Consider the following 16,240-nt stretch of genomic DNA (forward strand, 5'->3'; position numbering starts at 1 on the left):
CAACAATATCATTTTTTTTGTTTGACATTACTTTGAAATTGGCATACTATTTTCTTCCAAATTCCAAAGGTAAATTCATTAAATTATAATTCGACGGATGGATTGAGTTTCTTTATTCCAATTAATGCATGTAGATACTGGAAAACCAGAAATAATTCTTTATGAATAACTCATACTTTAACAACACATATTTTTTCCTTGCAACAATATGTCGAACTAAATTTATAATTTCACTCCAATGTAAAACTGATAAAATAATTTGTTTTATATGATAATATTTTTGCATTCAAAGCCTAACCAGTGTAGCAAGAAATCTGCTTTGACCCGTGATATGCATACAAGACCTTCAATTTAACAAATTTCCCATGAGCACCTATACAGGTTTGATGCTACGTTTTGCAAAAAAAAAAAAGTGATTTCAGTCTCTGACTCCTAAAACAATTATATTACATAATGCGAGAAACAATGGAAATCATCTATTGCCTGACTTTTTATTTGCATAAAGGTGTCTGATTTCATTTGAGATTTGAAATATTCCGACAAATTCCTGGAAGCAAACATGTATTTTTCAGGTTACAGACTTAAAAAGACAAAAATAGACTCATGGGGTACATACTAAAGGTAGATAGACAAACAGATATACTCATTTGCAAGAAAGACAAAGAGAGGTACTATAATTACATGAGGGAAAAAGTCTGACAAGGTACTTACATGAGAAGGAGGAAAAGACACAAACGGTACTTGCATGATGGGAAACTACAAACAGGGTACTTGCATGAAGGAAGACACAAAGATTATTAACATTCAAGGAAAAGTGCACATTATACAATAAGGTAATTTATAAGGAAAATAGACAGAGTTCTTACAATAGGAGAAAAGACAAAAACAAGGTACATCTGTACCTGCATGAGAGAATATGACATAAAAACTGGGTATTTTTATATCTTACTTGAGGAGGAAGAAACCCAAATTGGATACTCACATGAGGGAAAAAACACAAAGACAGGGTACTTACATGACAGAAAAAGACACACAAACAGGGTACTTACATGAGGGAAATGACACATAGACAGGGTACTTAAATGATGGATATAGTCTCACAGAAAGTATTTACATCTTGGACACACTTACACATATTAGGTACTTACATCATGGCTTCCCATTCCAACATCTTCAATGGCCAGTCCTAGTTTCTTATTCACCTCATCCTTTATGTTCTCTGCAATCAAGCAATGAAATTTTATTATCAGAAGTCCAAAGCTTTAGGGTTTTGGATTTTAATATTTCACCTGTTCCTGAATATGCACTTATCTTCTTTTTTTATCCAAACTGAATGTACTACATCTAAGGAATTCATAATTCAGAGTTATTGTCCCTCTCCCCTGCTTTCTTCATCAGCCTCTTCATTCCCTTTCTTTCCTTTCTACCTTTGTAGCCCCTATTCCCCCCCCCCTTCTTAAGTGCTACCCCTCAATCTACACCACCCCAAAAGCAAGCATGCAAAAGGAATGAGAGGCCACTGTACCATCACACTTTTCAGACAGACAAGAGACAATATTATACAAAGAGGTATAGTCGTCGTTACCAGTCTGTCAGCTGCCTAGGAAGTGATCAGTCAAACAAGTATGTCTATCAAGCGAAGTAATGATAAAATTGTACTCAGGATAAGCCACTATTGCTATAACAATTTTGACAAATTAATATTTTTTTAATCAAAAGTTATTTTTCACTGGATTGTCAATAGTTGCCCATAAATTTAATTAGCTATGTGTAGAAAACTGTTCCCCTGAGTACTAGTGGCAAAAAGAAATGAAAACACAGTCCATCAACCATGTCTTTTTAATAAAATTTCTCTCTAAGAAAAATGCTGCAATGGGGTTAACATTTACAAAGATTTTCCAGTGTATGGCATTGTGCAATGGATTTGGTGACAACTTTAGCATGACAGAATCTCCCTTGTTGCAAATAATGCAACAGAAGAATTCAAAAAATCAATTGATTCTTCTCTCTCTCTCTCTCTCTCTCTCTCTCTCTTGAATGTTGGATGCTGTGACTTCATCATTAAGGGACATTACTCTTTACCACTTAATCAAACAAGAAAAGGAAACTGGGACAAAACAAATTAATTTAAAACCATTGTTGTTTATTGCTACACATGATATTCAATCCCCAGTCTACTGAATTGAACTAGCACAACTTTTTCTTATATAAAAAATAAATTTAACAAAACAATTTATAATACTATGAAATAAATCCACAAAAAAGCAATATATATGTACATGTATATAGTCAATGAATTTTGAAACTGTTTAGTAATTAAAGTCTTAATCATTTTGGAACACCTCAAATATATCACACGGTTTCTTTAAAGAGGTTGGCTTAATTGAATAGCCAATGGATGGCCAAAATCAACTACAGTCAAACCTCATTTATCTCGAACTCAATGGGACCGAGAAAATACTTTGAGATATCCAAGGGTTTGAGATACTTAAGGAATAAACGATTGAGATTTCCAAATCACTTCGACATATCCATGGTATTCGAGATATCAGTGTTCGAGATACCGAAGTTCGACTGTATTTAAAAAATACTTGCGTAAATTATAAACTAGAGTGAGCTTGATATACGGAGTTTACATTATGGAATATTCAAACCAGTTAAAAGAAAATTGACTTAACATCCAAAATATACAATCATATCTTTGAAGTATACAATGATTCCAACTGCCACACAAAGAACATTATATATTTTAATCTTCCTTATTTCATATGTTCAGTTTAAAATTGTGATGTATCATTATCAGAATTAAATACCTGATTAGGAGCTAGCACAATTGACAGTAAATATATTACTACAGTCAAACCTGTATTAAGAGACCTTCCAACGGAGAAAGGAAAAAAGGTCACATATGACAGGTGGTCTCTTAATACAGGTTGCTTATTTCCAGCAGTGTTCAAATATACAATGCTGAAAATATTACATGTGTATGTGGAATGTATTTCATAGGTACTGCTCAACTCTAAATGCTTTTATATTATAGGTACAATTGTCCTGTTCAGTAATAAAATTTGCTTGATCTGCACATGAGTAATTTGATTATTGGGAAATATTGTGAACATCTGAAAATATGAAATGGTTTTTATACAGTATAAAAAAGCTGCATAGATTTTTTCTAATATTTTATTTTTTGTTTTGTTTTGTTTTTTTACATGATAGCTACCTATGTTTTGCAAATTACTAAGAATTAAAACTGTATCATGATTTTTGTTATGCACTTGGTAACAAGTTATATTTATGACTAAAAATTTATTTTTACCTAATTATTTTTTTTTTCATTACTGAACTACCACGTCTAATTGGCTGTTTGTCACCTACTTCAATCACTTCAATTATCACCTGTTACGGGTGCTAGCTAGCGTGTGTTTACTTACCCCGTTGGTGACACAATTCACTTAAATAAACATCTAGGATTTAGTTTCTTGTTAATTAAAAGTTAAACAGACAGGTTTTATAGCTGAATCTCCATTTGCCCATTATAGCACGAAATGATATCGGGATCGACCTCGAACGTCTATTTTCAAAATGGCACTCGATCATTGGAGAGAAAAAAACCTGAATGTTTATGTATTAGATTTTAATGTTTATTCAATAAATATCAAAACGTAAGTAAAAATATTTATTTTGAAATGTTGTTTTATTCCTAAAACTCGCATTATATAATTATTAGATAAAATAAATGCGTGTCTGTAGATGTTTTGAACCAAAAAAAAAAACGTAGCATGCTCGACCGAAATCGAAAGTAGGAATCGGAAATTATATAGTCGTTAAATCCAGGTAAAATTGCCTGAAATTACAAAAAACGGTCAGGAAAATCACGGTCGCTGGTCGCGTTAGACAGGTGGTCGTTTAATACAGGTATAATATAAAGGGAAAAGTGTTGGGAGGAATTCTTACGGTCACATATGACAGTGAGTCGCTTAATACAGTGGGTCGCTATGGCAGTTTTAACTGTATATTAAGCATACATATAGATTTAACATATATAAAACTTGCCATTCTTAGAAATTCATGTTTTCATTTCTGGGAAGATTTGAACACAGTATTTTCAGTGCATATGGATGAGTAATATACAGAAAAAGCTTATGCCAATTATTGATTCCAATTTGGGAAATTTTTTATCCTCTCATAGCCTGAGGGGTAAGGGGGCAAGGTGTCCTCTTTCCCATTAATTATTTACCATTTTTATCCTCAGCATGACTTCAAACTCTCATCTCATCATTTATTGAAATTAATAGTGCCTACAAAAAGAGGGTTTTTTTTTTTGGGGGGGGGGGGGGGGGGGGGGGCTTTTTATAGGTAGTAGTGAATAAATTTTAGTCTTAATGAAACATCAACTAATATTTTTTTTTTTGAAGGAGGACATGGGGGAAGGGGGTTCCCAGCTGGTGAATCATAAACATAGGTTTTAACTTTTTTTGAAATAATATTTCTGTTTGAATTTCAGAAGAAGAATTCTCCACCATGCAATTTTTTTTCTACTAAAACATATACATTAATATACTGAAAAAAGTTCCACTAAATTGCCAAGATGAAATTGCACCTATGAAGTAAATATTTTAACTCAAAAGAAAACGACTTGATACTTAATCTATTTATGAGATATAGCTTGAGCCCCAATCAGAAATCTCGGACAAGACTGTAGCTCTACTGGTTCATTCTTGTAATAAAGGGAGAGAAAAATGTAGCACCCGAACTTGAAATTTATAAAGTAGCTTTGACAACATCGATTAATAAAATTTTGATCCTAAGTTGTTTAATCTATTGTGAACCAAGTTTTACTAAAATTCAACCAAAACTGTCAGAGGGTAAGCATTTTCTCATGATACTACATATTCTTCTATTTCTATTTTAAGTAACAACTGTAAGATTGTTCCTCAAAATTATAAACTTATTTATGCCATTGTGTGCACTAATCTGTGTAGTCTATACTTGACTGTGTTTCAAGTTTTACTGAAATGAAAAGACCAGGCAAAACTTTTTAAAAGAATTTCACAGGAACTTCCATTCTAGTAACTGTCAGAACACCCTACATCAAAATCAAAGACCAACAAGAAGCTTGTGAGCGAATGCTCACTAGTAATACCCCCGCCCTGATGTGAATATACGGTTACCCTCTCATGTTGACATTGAATTCGTACAAAAATGAATCCCACCATTTGGCATGCCTAAACAAAGATTGTGTTAAAATTTCAAGCATCTTTGCTGAGTAGTTGCTGAGAAAACTGTGACGGGAATTTGGTACGGACAGATGCACGAATAAACAGGAAGTTGACATCAGATTTAAACAAAAATGATTCCCACCATATGGCATGCCCAAACAGAGAGTGTGCTAAAATTTCAAGCATCTGTGATGAGTAGTTGCTGAGAAAACTGCGACGAAAAATTTGTTATGGACAGACGCACAGATAAACAGGAAGTTGCTATCTAATTCATATAAAAATAAATCCCACCATTTGGCATGCCTAAACAAAGATTGTGCTAAAATTTCAAGCATCTACGCTGAGTAGTTGCTGAGAAATATGCGACAGAAATTTGGTAAGCACAGATGCACAGATAAACAGGAAGTTGACATCAGATTCGAACAAAAAAAAATCCAACCATATGGCATGCCTAAACAAAGATTGTGCTAAAATTTCAAGCATCTGCGCTGAGTAGTTGCTGAGAAAACTGCGACCAAAATTTGTTATGTATGGTACGGACAGACGCACGGATTAACAGGAAGTTGTCATAGGATTTGAACAAAAATGAATCAGACCATATGGCATGCCTAAACAAAGATTGTGCTAAAATTTCAAGCATCTGTGATGAGTAGTTGCTGAGAAAACTGCAACAAAATTTGTTACGGACAGACACACGGACACACAGACAGACACACAAGGGTAAAACAGTATACCCCCTCCTTTGGAGCGGGGGTATAATTATGACTCTTAAGAGGAGTGGGATTTCAAAAATTTATTTTTTTAGTAAACATATAACATGGCAAGACAATAGGCCATCAACACTTAAATTTATTATGTATATCCTTCTGTAATCTTCCTGTCTACCAAGTTTTATTGAAACAGCTAGGACAGCAGGAATAATTTTGAAAAATTGTTTATAGAAAGACAGTCATCTAGACAGACAGACAGACGGATGACAGACACTTTACCCTCACATATAAGCTCATTGGTGATTTTTGACCAATAGATTTAAAAGTGACTCAAGTCATTTCCCAGACAGTTGGTATTGCATGTATCCAAATGACAGTTATAAATGCAACATGTAGGAGTATACCCAAGAACCTTTAGAAACGATCATAAAAATACTGAACTTCTGATGCAAGACCATGAGAGAGCTCTAACCACAATATGTGGTACTGAAGGCTGTCTAACAATGCAGTTGTTTGACATTAAAGACCGTAATTTTTTCCATTAAAAGTCCTAGTCTGGACATACATGGCATTCATTAAAGACTTCAAAAGATATGAGAAAATCTTTATAATGACTTTCTTCTTTCTTCAAAGACAGATCCAAAAAGGCTTCATCAGAACAAAGTTTGCTCTCCATAATGAAAATACAATGCCAGAGATCAACACGTAGACTTCAATATTGTCTGCCAGGCTTCTCAATTAGGCTTCATAACTGTCAACTGAATTCAGGTTTCCTTTTTTTTCATTTTGTGCACTTAACATTTTTTTATTATACAAAATCTTAGTAAAACAAGAGGCCAACGGGCCACAATGCTCACCGGTGGCCCTTCTTGTTCTTCATCAGCAGATTTTTTTCCTATTTGTATATTCTTAACAAAAACTTTGATTGCCCAATGTAGCCCCACCCTACCCTCAGAGCATCATGATTTGAACAAATTTGAATCTACACTACCTGAGGATGCTTCCAATCCATACAAATATGACTGGTCTTGGCTTTGCTGTTCTTGAGAAGAAGATTTTTAATGGTTTTTCCTATGTATCCATATGTAAAACTTTGACTGCCCATTGTGGTTCAATCCAACTCCCAGATGTTATGATTTTAACAAATTTGAATCTACACTACACAAAGTGTTTCAAAACATTTGCATTTATTGGGTCTCTACTGAGTTTGGCCAAAGCGATATCATGAATTTCTCAATTCTTGAAATTTGAGGCACACCTGCTCATCATATCCATACATTTATTTTGTCTGCTAAATACCCAGGAGCAGAAAGGAAGAATTTCAAAGAATTTATGCATTTTCACTACATGATGTGGCATAATTGCTCATCACAACCATGCACTTCATTTGTCTGTTATATACCCAGGAGCAGAGTATTGAAGATTTTCAAGAAATTAATGCATTTTCACCATATTATCCTTTCACAATAACTGTGGTACTACTCTTTTGCAGGGCAAACTTTTTTCATGACAGATAATTAAATGATGTATATTAAACAATTACTTTTACATCAATTCCCAAAATATAGCATTTTGCCCCACAGAGGAGTACTGCAAAACAGCTAGTCTATTATATTGTAAGTTAAACCTTGATTCTCACAAGTAATGAAAATTCTACAATTTTCATCTTTATACATTAACCTGTATCTATTCTTCAATATTTATATTTGCTTTTCAACACTGTTTTTTGAACACATAAATTACACAACCTATGAAATAATAATGTCTAAAACAGCCCTATGTCAGATCTGCAACTGGACTTGTCTGTTGACTGGCACCTCAAAACCAACATAGTTAGAAGTTACAATGACAGAAACTCATAACCTGGAGCTTCTATGTCTGACTGTAATATAATACAAGCCCTCCAACTCCATCAGCATGTAATCAGTACATTATTAGAGATGAAAATATTGGCAAAGTTATCATTTAGAAAGCACGAGAACATTTGACAGATTTTTTTTTCTCTCTCTTACTATGGGAAATTTTTTTAGCATTCATTTTCTCTCTGTAGCTTGAGGCCCTGTTGGCAAAAATAATGAGCCGCGCTGAAGAATTACATGCTTCTTGCGGAGAATAAAATAGACTGTCGAAAATGCACAGGAAGTAGCCATGGAGGGAATCTCTCCCAACTCCCACTTGTCGCGGATGACAGGAAGTGCCCGTGGTCCTGCGATTATCTCGGCAAATTTGAGTGAAGTGCACAAAACAAGTGATAAAATAACTTCTCATTAGCGATTACATGATTGCACACAGTCCAAGATGCCCTTGGAGTGAATCTGTCGGAGGAAAACTGACAAGACATAGCACTGCTGCTGTATCATTTATCCCAAATGATTTCTCTCCGAAGAAATTGGAAATAAAAGGGAATAAATGAGTTTCCAAGCAAGCAGTGCCAAGTAGTGTGTCATCTCTCAGTGTGACATGCTTAGTGGCAGCTGGCTATATATTTCAGAATGTCACCAAAAAAAAAAACAATACTTGATCTGTGGCAAGTTTTTCTTCACTTTCTAGCACTCTGTGAAAAATTATTTTTCCATCCCTTTGATATTACTTGGATCATGATGATTTATTATTTGATATCATCTAAAGACCATTAATTTTCTTTTATAAAATTTTACATCCCTGCTACAATTTAGTACAACAGATTTTTTTTCAAAAAGCACATTAAAAGCAATTTAAGCCCATGTCTCACAAACTGTTTTTTTTTTTATTGATTGTGACCTGTGAATTGATAAAACATAAAGCATCAAGTCTGCAACATTATACTGGATTCCACTTAAAGCCAGACCTTCATCCTACACTTACAGTATAGTAATAATTGGTGTGTTCCCCAAACAACCTACTCCCCAAAAACAACAAGTAATTATTACACTCAATTAAGGGGCCCTCTAAGGGGTACAGGTAGATTTACCTGTGTTTACCCGGATTAACAATACTTGATAAATCAGATAAATATATTAAATTTTATTTCCATCAAAAATTAAAAGAAAAAAAAATCTTTCAAAAATATTAATAAAATAAAATTAATCAAAAAAAATCAAAATATCATTATTGTACTAATAATTTTTTTTTTTTCAAGCTGTTAAATAGTTTTGATTGGGATTTTATAACATTACCTGTACCCCTTAAATAGAAAGAAAAATTATTTAACATTATAATAATCATATTAAACTCATTAAATAGGATTGAAAAAAAACTTAGATTTTTTTCTGTTTATAAATACACTTAATTCATACAAATAAGTCTTCCTGTGCCCTTTAGACGGCCCCTTAATTGATATTGGTTTTTGGAGAGTAGACGTTCGGGGAATAAGCCTAATAATTCACACCTTAAATAAGGAACCAAAAAATTGTACAAAATCATTGATGTGGATATGCTTTCTATTGGTGACATCCACAGTTCAGCCTTTAATGAACCCTTTGCACACCACAGGTATATAGAAAGTACATAAAATAAGTTTGATATATATTAAAGGTTAAATGTCAGATACCGTAGATCTGATCAATTAGGGAAACATAGTTTATTGTCATGTTCAATATACTATTGTTAAGCCTTAATGAAAGCCCCTACACAATGCATCAAAAACTCCCAACAAGCCCCAAGAACCAAGTTGTTGCTGAGTTGATTTCCATGGCTTTTATTTCTATAAACAAATTTACCCCATACTTACTTGTAAGTAAAGGAAAATTCAGCAGCCTCTGGTAAAAAGTAGAAGAAACACATTTTGTCATTTAAATGGAAAGTCGATTGTCATCATAATGGAGAGGACGGACACACTATCTCCATCTCTCTCCCTCCCTCTCTCTCTAGCATCAAGGTGTTCATTAGGCATTGACTGTCTAAACAGAACGCTGCGACGGTGATAATTGGAGCTTTGGGAGATGAGATTACTAAATGGGAAATTTTTGCCTTATCCATGCATGTTGCAGGTTTTTCATGGATCTAATTATTGGCTAAATTAACACACATAAACAGCTGATCCAAAAGGTTTTAAGTATAGCATCCATCATGCAGTGTGAAAAACAGGCGTTTCTTGATTTGTGACTGTGTTACTTGGTAACAGAAATAAATACCATAAAAAAACCATTTATGAATAAAAAGCAGACTAAATTTTCTAGATAATGATAACAAGCTTATGGTCTTCCCATTTTAAAGATTTTTTTGAATTATATATATATATATATATTTAATGTGAGGTCCATTAGAAGCAAATGGCTTTAATCATGGACAGCTCTGTCTCATTTGATTCCCAGTAAATTTCTTAAAATATCAAACTTAGAACAAATAGGGCATAATGTATTCTTTTATTAATGTAAATGTCAGTTATTCATGATTTTCTCTCCTTTTCACAATATTTGGAACTTAACTGCTATAATACACAATCCCTTAAAGGGTTGAAACACTGCTATGCATGAAGACTTGGTTTCAGCATAAAATTTTGCAGGGAAATTCTAAATATTCAAAAAGACTTAAAACTTTATAGATCTAATATCCATGCCTTAAAGAAAGAATCTGTTTATTTAATCTCTCTCTTAAAATTTTACAGAAAATACATGTATAACTCCTGTATCAGAAACTGAAAAAAAAAATGAAAAGATTGCCCATACCAACTTTAAGTCAGCTTGGGCTAATGGACAAATGGAGGAACATTATTCCCTCCATTTGTCTTAAGAAATGACAAACATGTCTTACTCAAAAGCTCCAACAACTGTTTAAAAAGCCCATCAAAATCAGACTAAACTTGTTTGTGAAAACACCTCCGCAAAATTTGCAGCCAAAAAAAATTTATATACTAGGAAACTATGAAATACCAGAAGAGTCGATCCTCTGACTTCCAGCAGAAATCAGAAAACCTTTAAAAAAAGCAATATCATTCATCAAAGAGGCTATATAATTATAAGTATTATCACAAGGCAATCCTTTTCATTGATATGGGATATTTTGCCAATCTCGATACATACTCACACCTGATCTCAATGGTTTTAGGTGACATATATGTTGATGTCCAACGCCGGTATCTGTAGGGGGTGAAGCGATACACTTCATTCACGATACGATACGTATCGTATAAGTTTGTCTCGGTGTACAATTATTTTTAATACAAATGCATTTTAAAGGAAGGAAACAAATTCAACGCTGTTATATGTTTTGTTTCACTAAATTCAGTCACTTATCAAAGTGCAAATTGACTACAAGAAATTGACTAAAATAAATTGACTGTTAAAAATTATTTAACAAACTATCAGTCCTCAAAGATTTTGCATCGGTAATCAAACCAAGAAAAAATATTGTGGTGAATCAATACTGCAGTGAACCATTTCACTCGTAAGTATCTGGTGCCTACATAATTTTTAATTTACCTGGAAACATTTATATCATTTAAATACTTGCAGAAATATCAAGACATTTTCAAAGCTATGAGAAAATCTTGTCAAAGAAATGTACCCTCAGCCATGGTCTATCCCAATGCCAAGACTTACTGATGGTAGTTTTGAATAGAGCCTATCTCCTTTCCAAGACTTACTAATGGTGGGTTTAAATGGGGTCTATCCCCTTTCTGAGACTTACCAATGGTGGTTTTAAATGGGACATTTGGATCAGTGGTGTTGATTCTCAATGTTAGACGACCATTTTCTTCATCTCTCCTGCAAAATGATAAAATTAAACAAATAATCAACTTTTCCAATCATGAACTCACTTCAAATACTAATAAATGCCTAAAAGGGTTTTAAGCACATCATGTTTCTCATATCAAGCTGACAATATGGGGACAATTAAGGAAACATAGTCATTTTACTAGTTATACTAAAGGGTGTTAAGAAAGTTCGTCCCGTGATTTACATTTGGCCTAAATTTATTCATAAACAACTCATGTGGAATTTTTTTTACTTTTAATAACCAGACAGTCCACCTTTGTTTTTCAGTACATTTTTAATTCTATTTGGCATTGAATGAATTAATGAAATCAAATGTTTCTGAGGTATTTTCCTCCATGCACGTTGAAGGCGGGGATGTAATTGGCCCATGGACGTTGGGTGCAGATCCTTGTAGGCCTCACTGTCAAGGATACTCCACAGATTTTCTATGCAATTTAGGTCTGGGGAATTGCCAGGCCATTCCTCTTAGGAAATAAAGTTTGGTCAATTATTTTTACACCAATTCTGTGTTATGAGACATATTCTATAGCTTTACCAAAATAAATTTTTAATAGAAATATTGCTTTTATCAATTTATTTTTCAAAATTTACAAACAGAACAAACTTTCTTTACACCCTTTATGTGCCTATGACCACAATTTTTGTTCAGTCTCATCTTGCCTGTACTTAATCTTAATAACTTGGTTGATACCAATCTAGTCTGAAATAATATACTGTAAAATCACTATTCGAGACTGGGGGGGGGGGGGGGGGGTTGCAGTTTTATGACAGGTTAAGTTCAGGTTAAGTGCCCGCTACCGTACACTATATTTTTCCCCTGTTTCCTGTTGTACATATAAATCTGATCAGGGCTACGTCCAAGATCATAGAAGCTAGCCTAGCTGCTAGGTTAGGTATCTAGTTTGTATTGAATGCACTGTATGAATTAATGCTTCTTATGGCCAGACTAGCATACTGATCAGATCGTAGTGGCTATGTAGACTTACTATGATCTCTAATGCACCCCTGTTGTCACCTTTATTCCACTTGCCCGTTCTTGTGAAAATTTAACATAGAAATAACATCTCATTGTTTCAAATTCAAATGTATTACTAATATGATAACCAGCCATTCCCATTAAGCTGATTTTATCATTTCAATAAGGAAAAAAAAATCTTTTAAATGTTTGCACTTTTGTAAAATAAAATGTAATTAAATATTATGTAACTACAGATTAATTAAAATTGTTCAGGATGAAACATGAATTTAATGATGGACAACCTGTCTTAATCTGTCAGGTAAAGATAAAACCGGTAATATGCATTGTTTTTAAACTTAATGATAATCATTTTGGTACTTGAGAAAAATTGATCATAAAAATTTGTGAGAGAGATAATGTACAGTATGTATATTGATGTCAACACTCTGTGTACATGTAATATATATTCAGTTTACCGAGTTATTCAAAATCTTCATTTAAGAAAAGGCCTCTTTCTTACATTATTCCTAATGCTTTTAGGGATGGGAAAGGGAATTCCACATTCAAAAGAAACCCTTAACATAAAATAATATTAGTAGAAAATAAAGGATGACTTATACTTAACAACAAACAAAAATTTCCGACAAAATCAACTTTCAAAAAGACCATTTTTCTTTTGATTACAAGAATGATCAACATCTAAACTGCAACTTTATATAATTACACTAAAAAAAAGTCTATATTTACAAAGTGAGAATCAGTTGCCATAGGCAAAGGTCAGCATGATTTCTTGATGAGGACGCCCACTTCTTTACTGATTTAATGCACAGTCAGCGCATGTTTGTCTGTTGTTTTCCATTTAATGGTAATTGACGTATTAAATTTATGTTAAAAGGAGATCAATATAGACAAATATGGACTCATGCTTTAAAAAAGAGAAAAAACTATTTTTTCTTATCTTTATGTTCTCCGTATTGTATATAACCAAGCATTAATTGTGACCTATAACATATTATAATTCGCCGTGTGCATGATCTCAATACCTCAGGTAATTTTGTGAATACTAAATTCCATCCGTTACCGTATAAGGTAGTGACCCATGAGCATTACGAACGGAACTACTTGGGATTATTTTTCAAACACAAAAAAATCATCAGGCATTGATTCATGGTTATCCATACCAATAGCTATATGTAAGTGACCATACTGTCGATTTTGTTTTGAAACCTTTCTAAATACTGGTGCCACATGGAAAGGAGAGAAAGAGAGAGGTGCCACATACAGTCAAACCTCATTATCTCGAACTCAATGGGACCGAGAAAAAAGTTTGAGATATACAAGGATTCGAGACATCGAGGTTAAAATACTTAAAAAGAATAAGTGTTTGGGACTTCCAAATCACTTTGACATATCCATGGTAATCGAGATATCAGTGTTCAAGATACCAAAGTTCAAATGTATTTATCTATGCATGCATGGAATTGTTATGCATAAGACTAATTTTACACCCATTTATATAGCATTAGTGCCCCCTCTCATGTATATTTATCAACCTATTTTTTAATCAAGGGCAAGTTAATGTAAATTCTTGTCTGATGTCCCAATTTTCTCGACCAGAGAGCTACAGTTCTACAGCTGCACCCCCACAAAAGACATACTCAGCCTGTATGATTTTGATGTTGGCTTGCTCCTCTTCTAATGCTTTGTTAATCAACTTTAAAATTGTCTCAGCTTGTTCTCCATTTAATCTGAAACAAAAAACAACAAAATAAGGTTTCATTAACCAAAAAATCTTACCACTACGGGTACATCCACAGAATGACAATTTAGGAGAAAAAAATCATGCTACATAAAGTTTATATATAAGTGATTCATGACTTCTCTGGAGGTATATATTGTTTTCTGGATAATTGAAATAAGAAAGAAGAAACAACCCATATTAAACAAGAGGCCCATGAGCCACAACATTCACCTGAAAAACGTAATGGTCATTCTTGTTTTCCATCAGCAGATTCTTTTTCCTATATACTCCTATGTAGCAATAAAAGTTTTTACAATTCTTGTAACATAAATCACTGAATGAAGCCCCTTTCTACGCCAGGGGGTCATGATTTGCACAAACTTGAATCTACACTACCTCAGGATGCTGCCATATAAATATGACTGATCATGGCTTTGCTGTTCTCAAGAAGAGGAGTTTTAAAGAATTTTCCTATATATACCCATGTAAAACTTTGAAGCTCATCGTGGCCCCACTCTACCCCTGGGATCATGATTTCAAACACCGTGTGAGGAAGCTCTCACATAAGTTTCATCTTTTCTGGCCCAGCGGTTCTTGAGTGGCAGATTTATAAATGACCCCACAGAAATTTTACTTTTTTCTTAGTTATCTCCCCTTGGAAGATGGAGTGACCCTTCATTTGGACAAACTTGAATTCCCTTCACCCAAGGATATTCTTTGCCAAAATTGGTTGAAATTGGCCCAGCAGTTCTGGAGAAGAAGATGAAATTGTAAAAAGTTAACACCAACAACATACAATGGACAAATTTTGAACAGAAGAGCCTTTGGCTCAGATGACCTAAAAAAGCACCACTGAATTTGAATAAAGCAGATCTTTCGATTTGGGCTGAATCTAGTTCTAATAAAAGATGTCAAAAAGTGCTTTAATGTATTCTTATTTCAATCCACAATAATCATTATGATATATAGGTACAAAGAGTCTGGAGTCAAGTTCTTACATAAAAACCTACAAAAACCTTCGTCTGAGAAAAAAGATTAATCCCGTCATTTATATCATTCAGTTATACAAGCTCAAGAATCCCTCAATACCTGTTTAGTACCAAGACTATAAATAATTAATTTGGATGGTGCAGTTCTATGAAGACATTTTGAGACAAACTAATGTTTTCTTTCCAGTTGATAGATGATTAAATAACAACTCTCTTTAAGCACTAGTTGTTCTGGGGTTTTTTTTTGTTTGTTTGTTTGTTTGTTTGTTTTTTTTTTGTTTTTTTACTTAATCTTTTTTTACTTGGTAGTTGATCATATCTCTAAGTTGATCTTTCTGGATTCTGTCAAGTTTTCCTTGTGTACTTATTTCAGCCTACATATTTTAATATGAAATTATTGCTAAACATCTCTAGATACTACTTGGTGCAATAAAGAATAAGTGAAATCAAAATTTCTATGTATTATATCTATATACAATAAGAGGCCCATGGGCCTTGAAGGTCAGCTAGCTGAGTATCAACAGTACCTCAGGCTTTGACTAAATCACCCCCACCTTGAACTGCAACTCTGGACCAATGTTGTATAATTTTTACAAAAAGGGTTTTTGTGCATTATCACATACATTTTTAGATCAATATGTCCTTGTTGTAACATGTTGTGTCACGGCCTTGTTGATCTTGAAAAGAGGATTTTATTCATATTTTCTTCTTATATATTCCAATGTGAAATTTTGTTCACCCATTTGAGGCCCATCTTGTTGCCCAGGACTAACTGAACAAATATGAGTCAAGACTATGTCAAGAAAGTTTTTTTTTTCTGCACTAGTGTTTCATGAGAAGACTTTTAAATGACCCCATTATCTCCACATTGAAGAGGACATGGCCTTTCATTTCAACAATTTTTAATCCCCTTTACCCAAGGATGCC

General features: G+C 33.6%; 1 protein-coding gene across 1 annotated transcript in view; it reads right to left on the bottom strand.

Annotated features, from left to right (window-relative positions):
- Positions 1–16,240, bottom strand: part of LOC133188398 (receptor-type tyrosine-protein phosphatase N2-like) — a 107,580-nt gene that overhangs the window by 43,198 nt on the left and 48,142 nt on the right. Inside the window, exons 8-10 of the mRNA XM_061323797.1 lie at positions 14,242–14,331; positions 11,537–11,613; positions 1,149–1,219 (exon numbers count right to left, since the gene is read on the bottom strand). Coding sequence (XP_061179781.1) covers positions 1,149–1,219; positions 11,537–11,613; positions 14,242–14,331 — 238 coding nt within the window. The remainder of the gene's footprint in view (positions 1–1,148; positions 1,220–11,536; positions 11,614–14,241; positions 14,332–16,240) is intronic.

Source organism: Saccostrea echinata, unplaced genomic scaffold (assembly GCF_033153115.1).
Source record: "Saccostrea echinata isolate AGI-Se365-2 ecotype Australia unplaced genomic scaffold, CSIRO_AGI_Sech_v1 ptg000016l, whole genome shotgun sequence".
Taxonomy (NCBI): domain Eukaryota; kingdom Metazoa; phylum Mollusca; class Bivalvia; order Ostreida; family Ostreidae; genus Saccostrea; species Saccostrea echinata.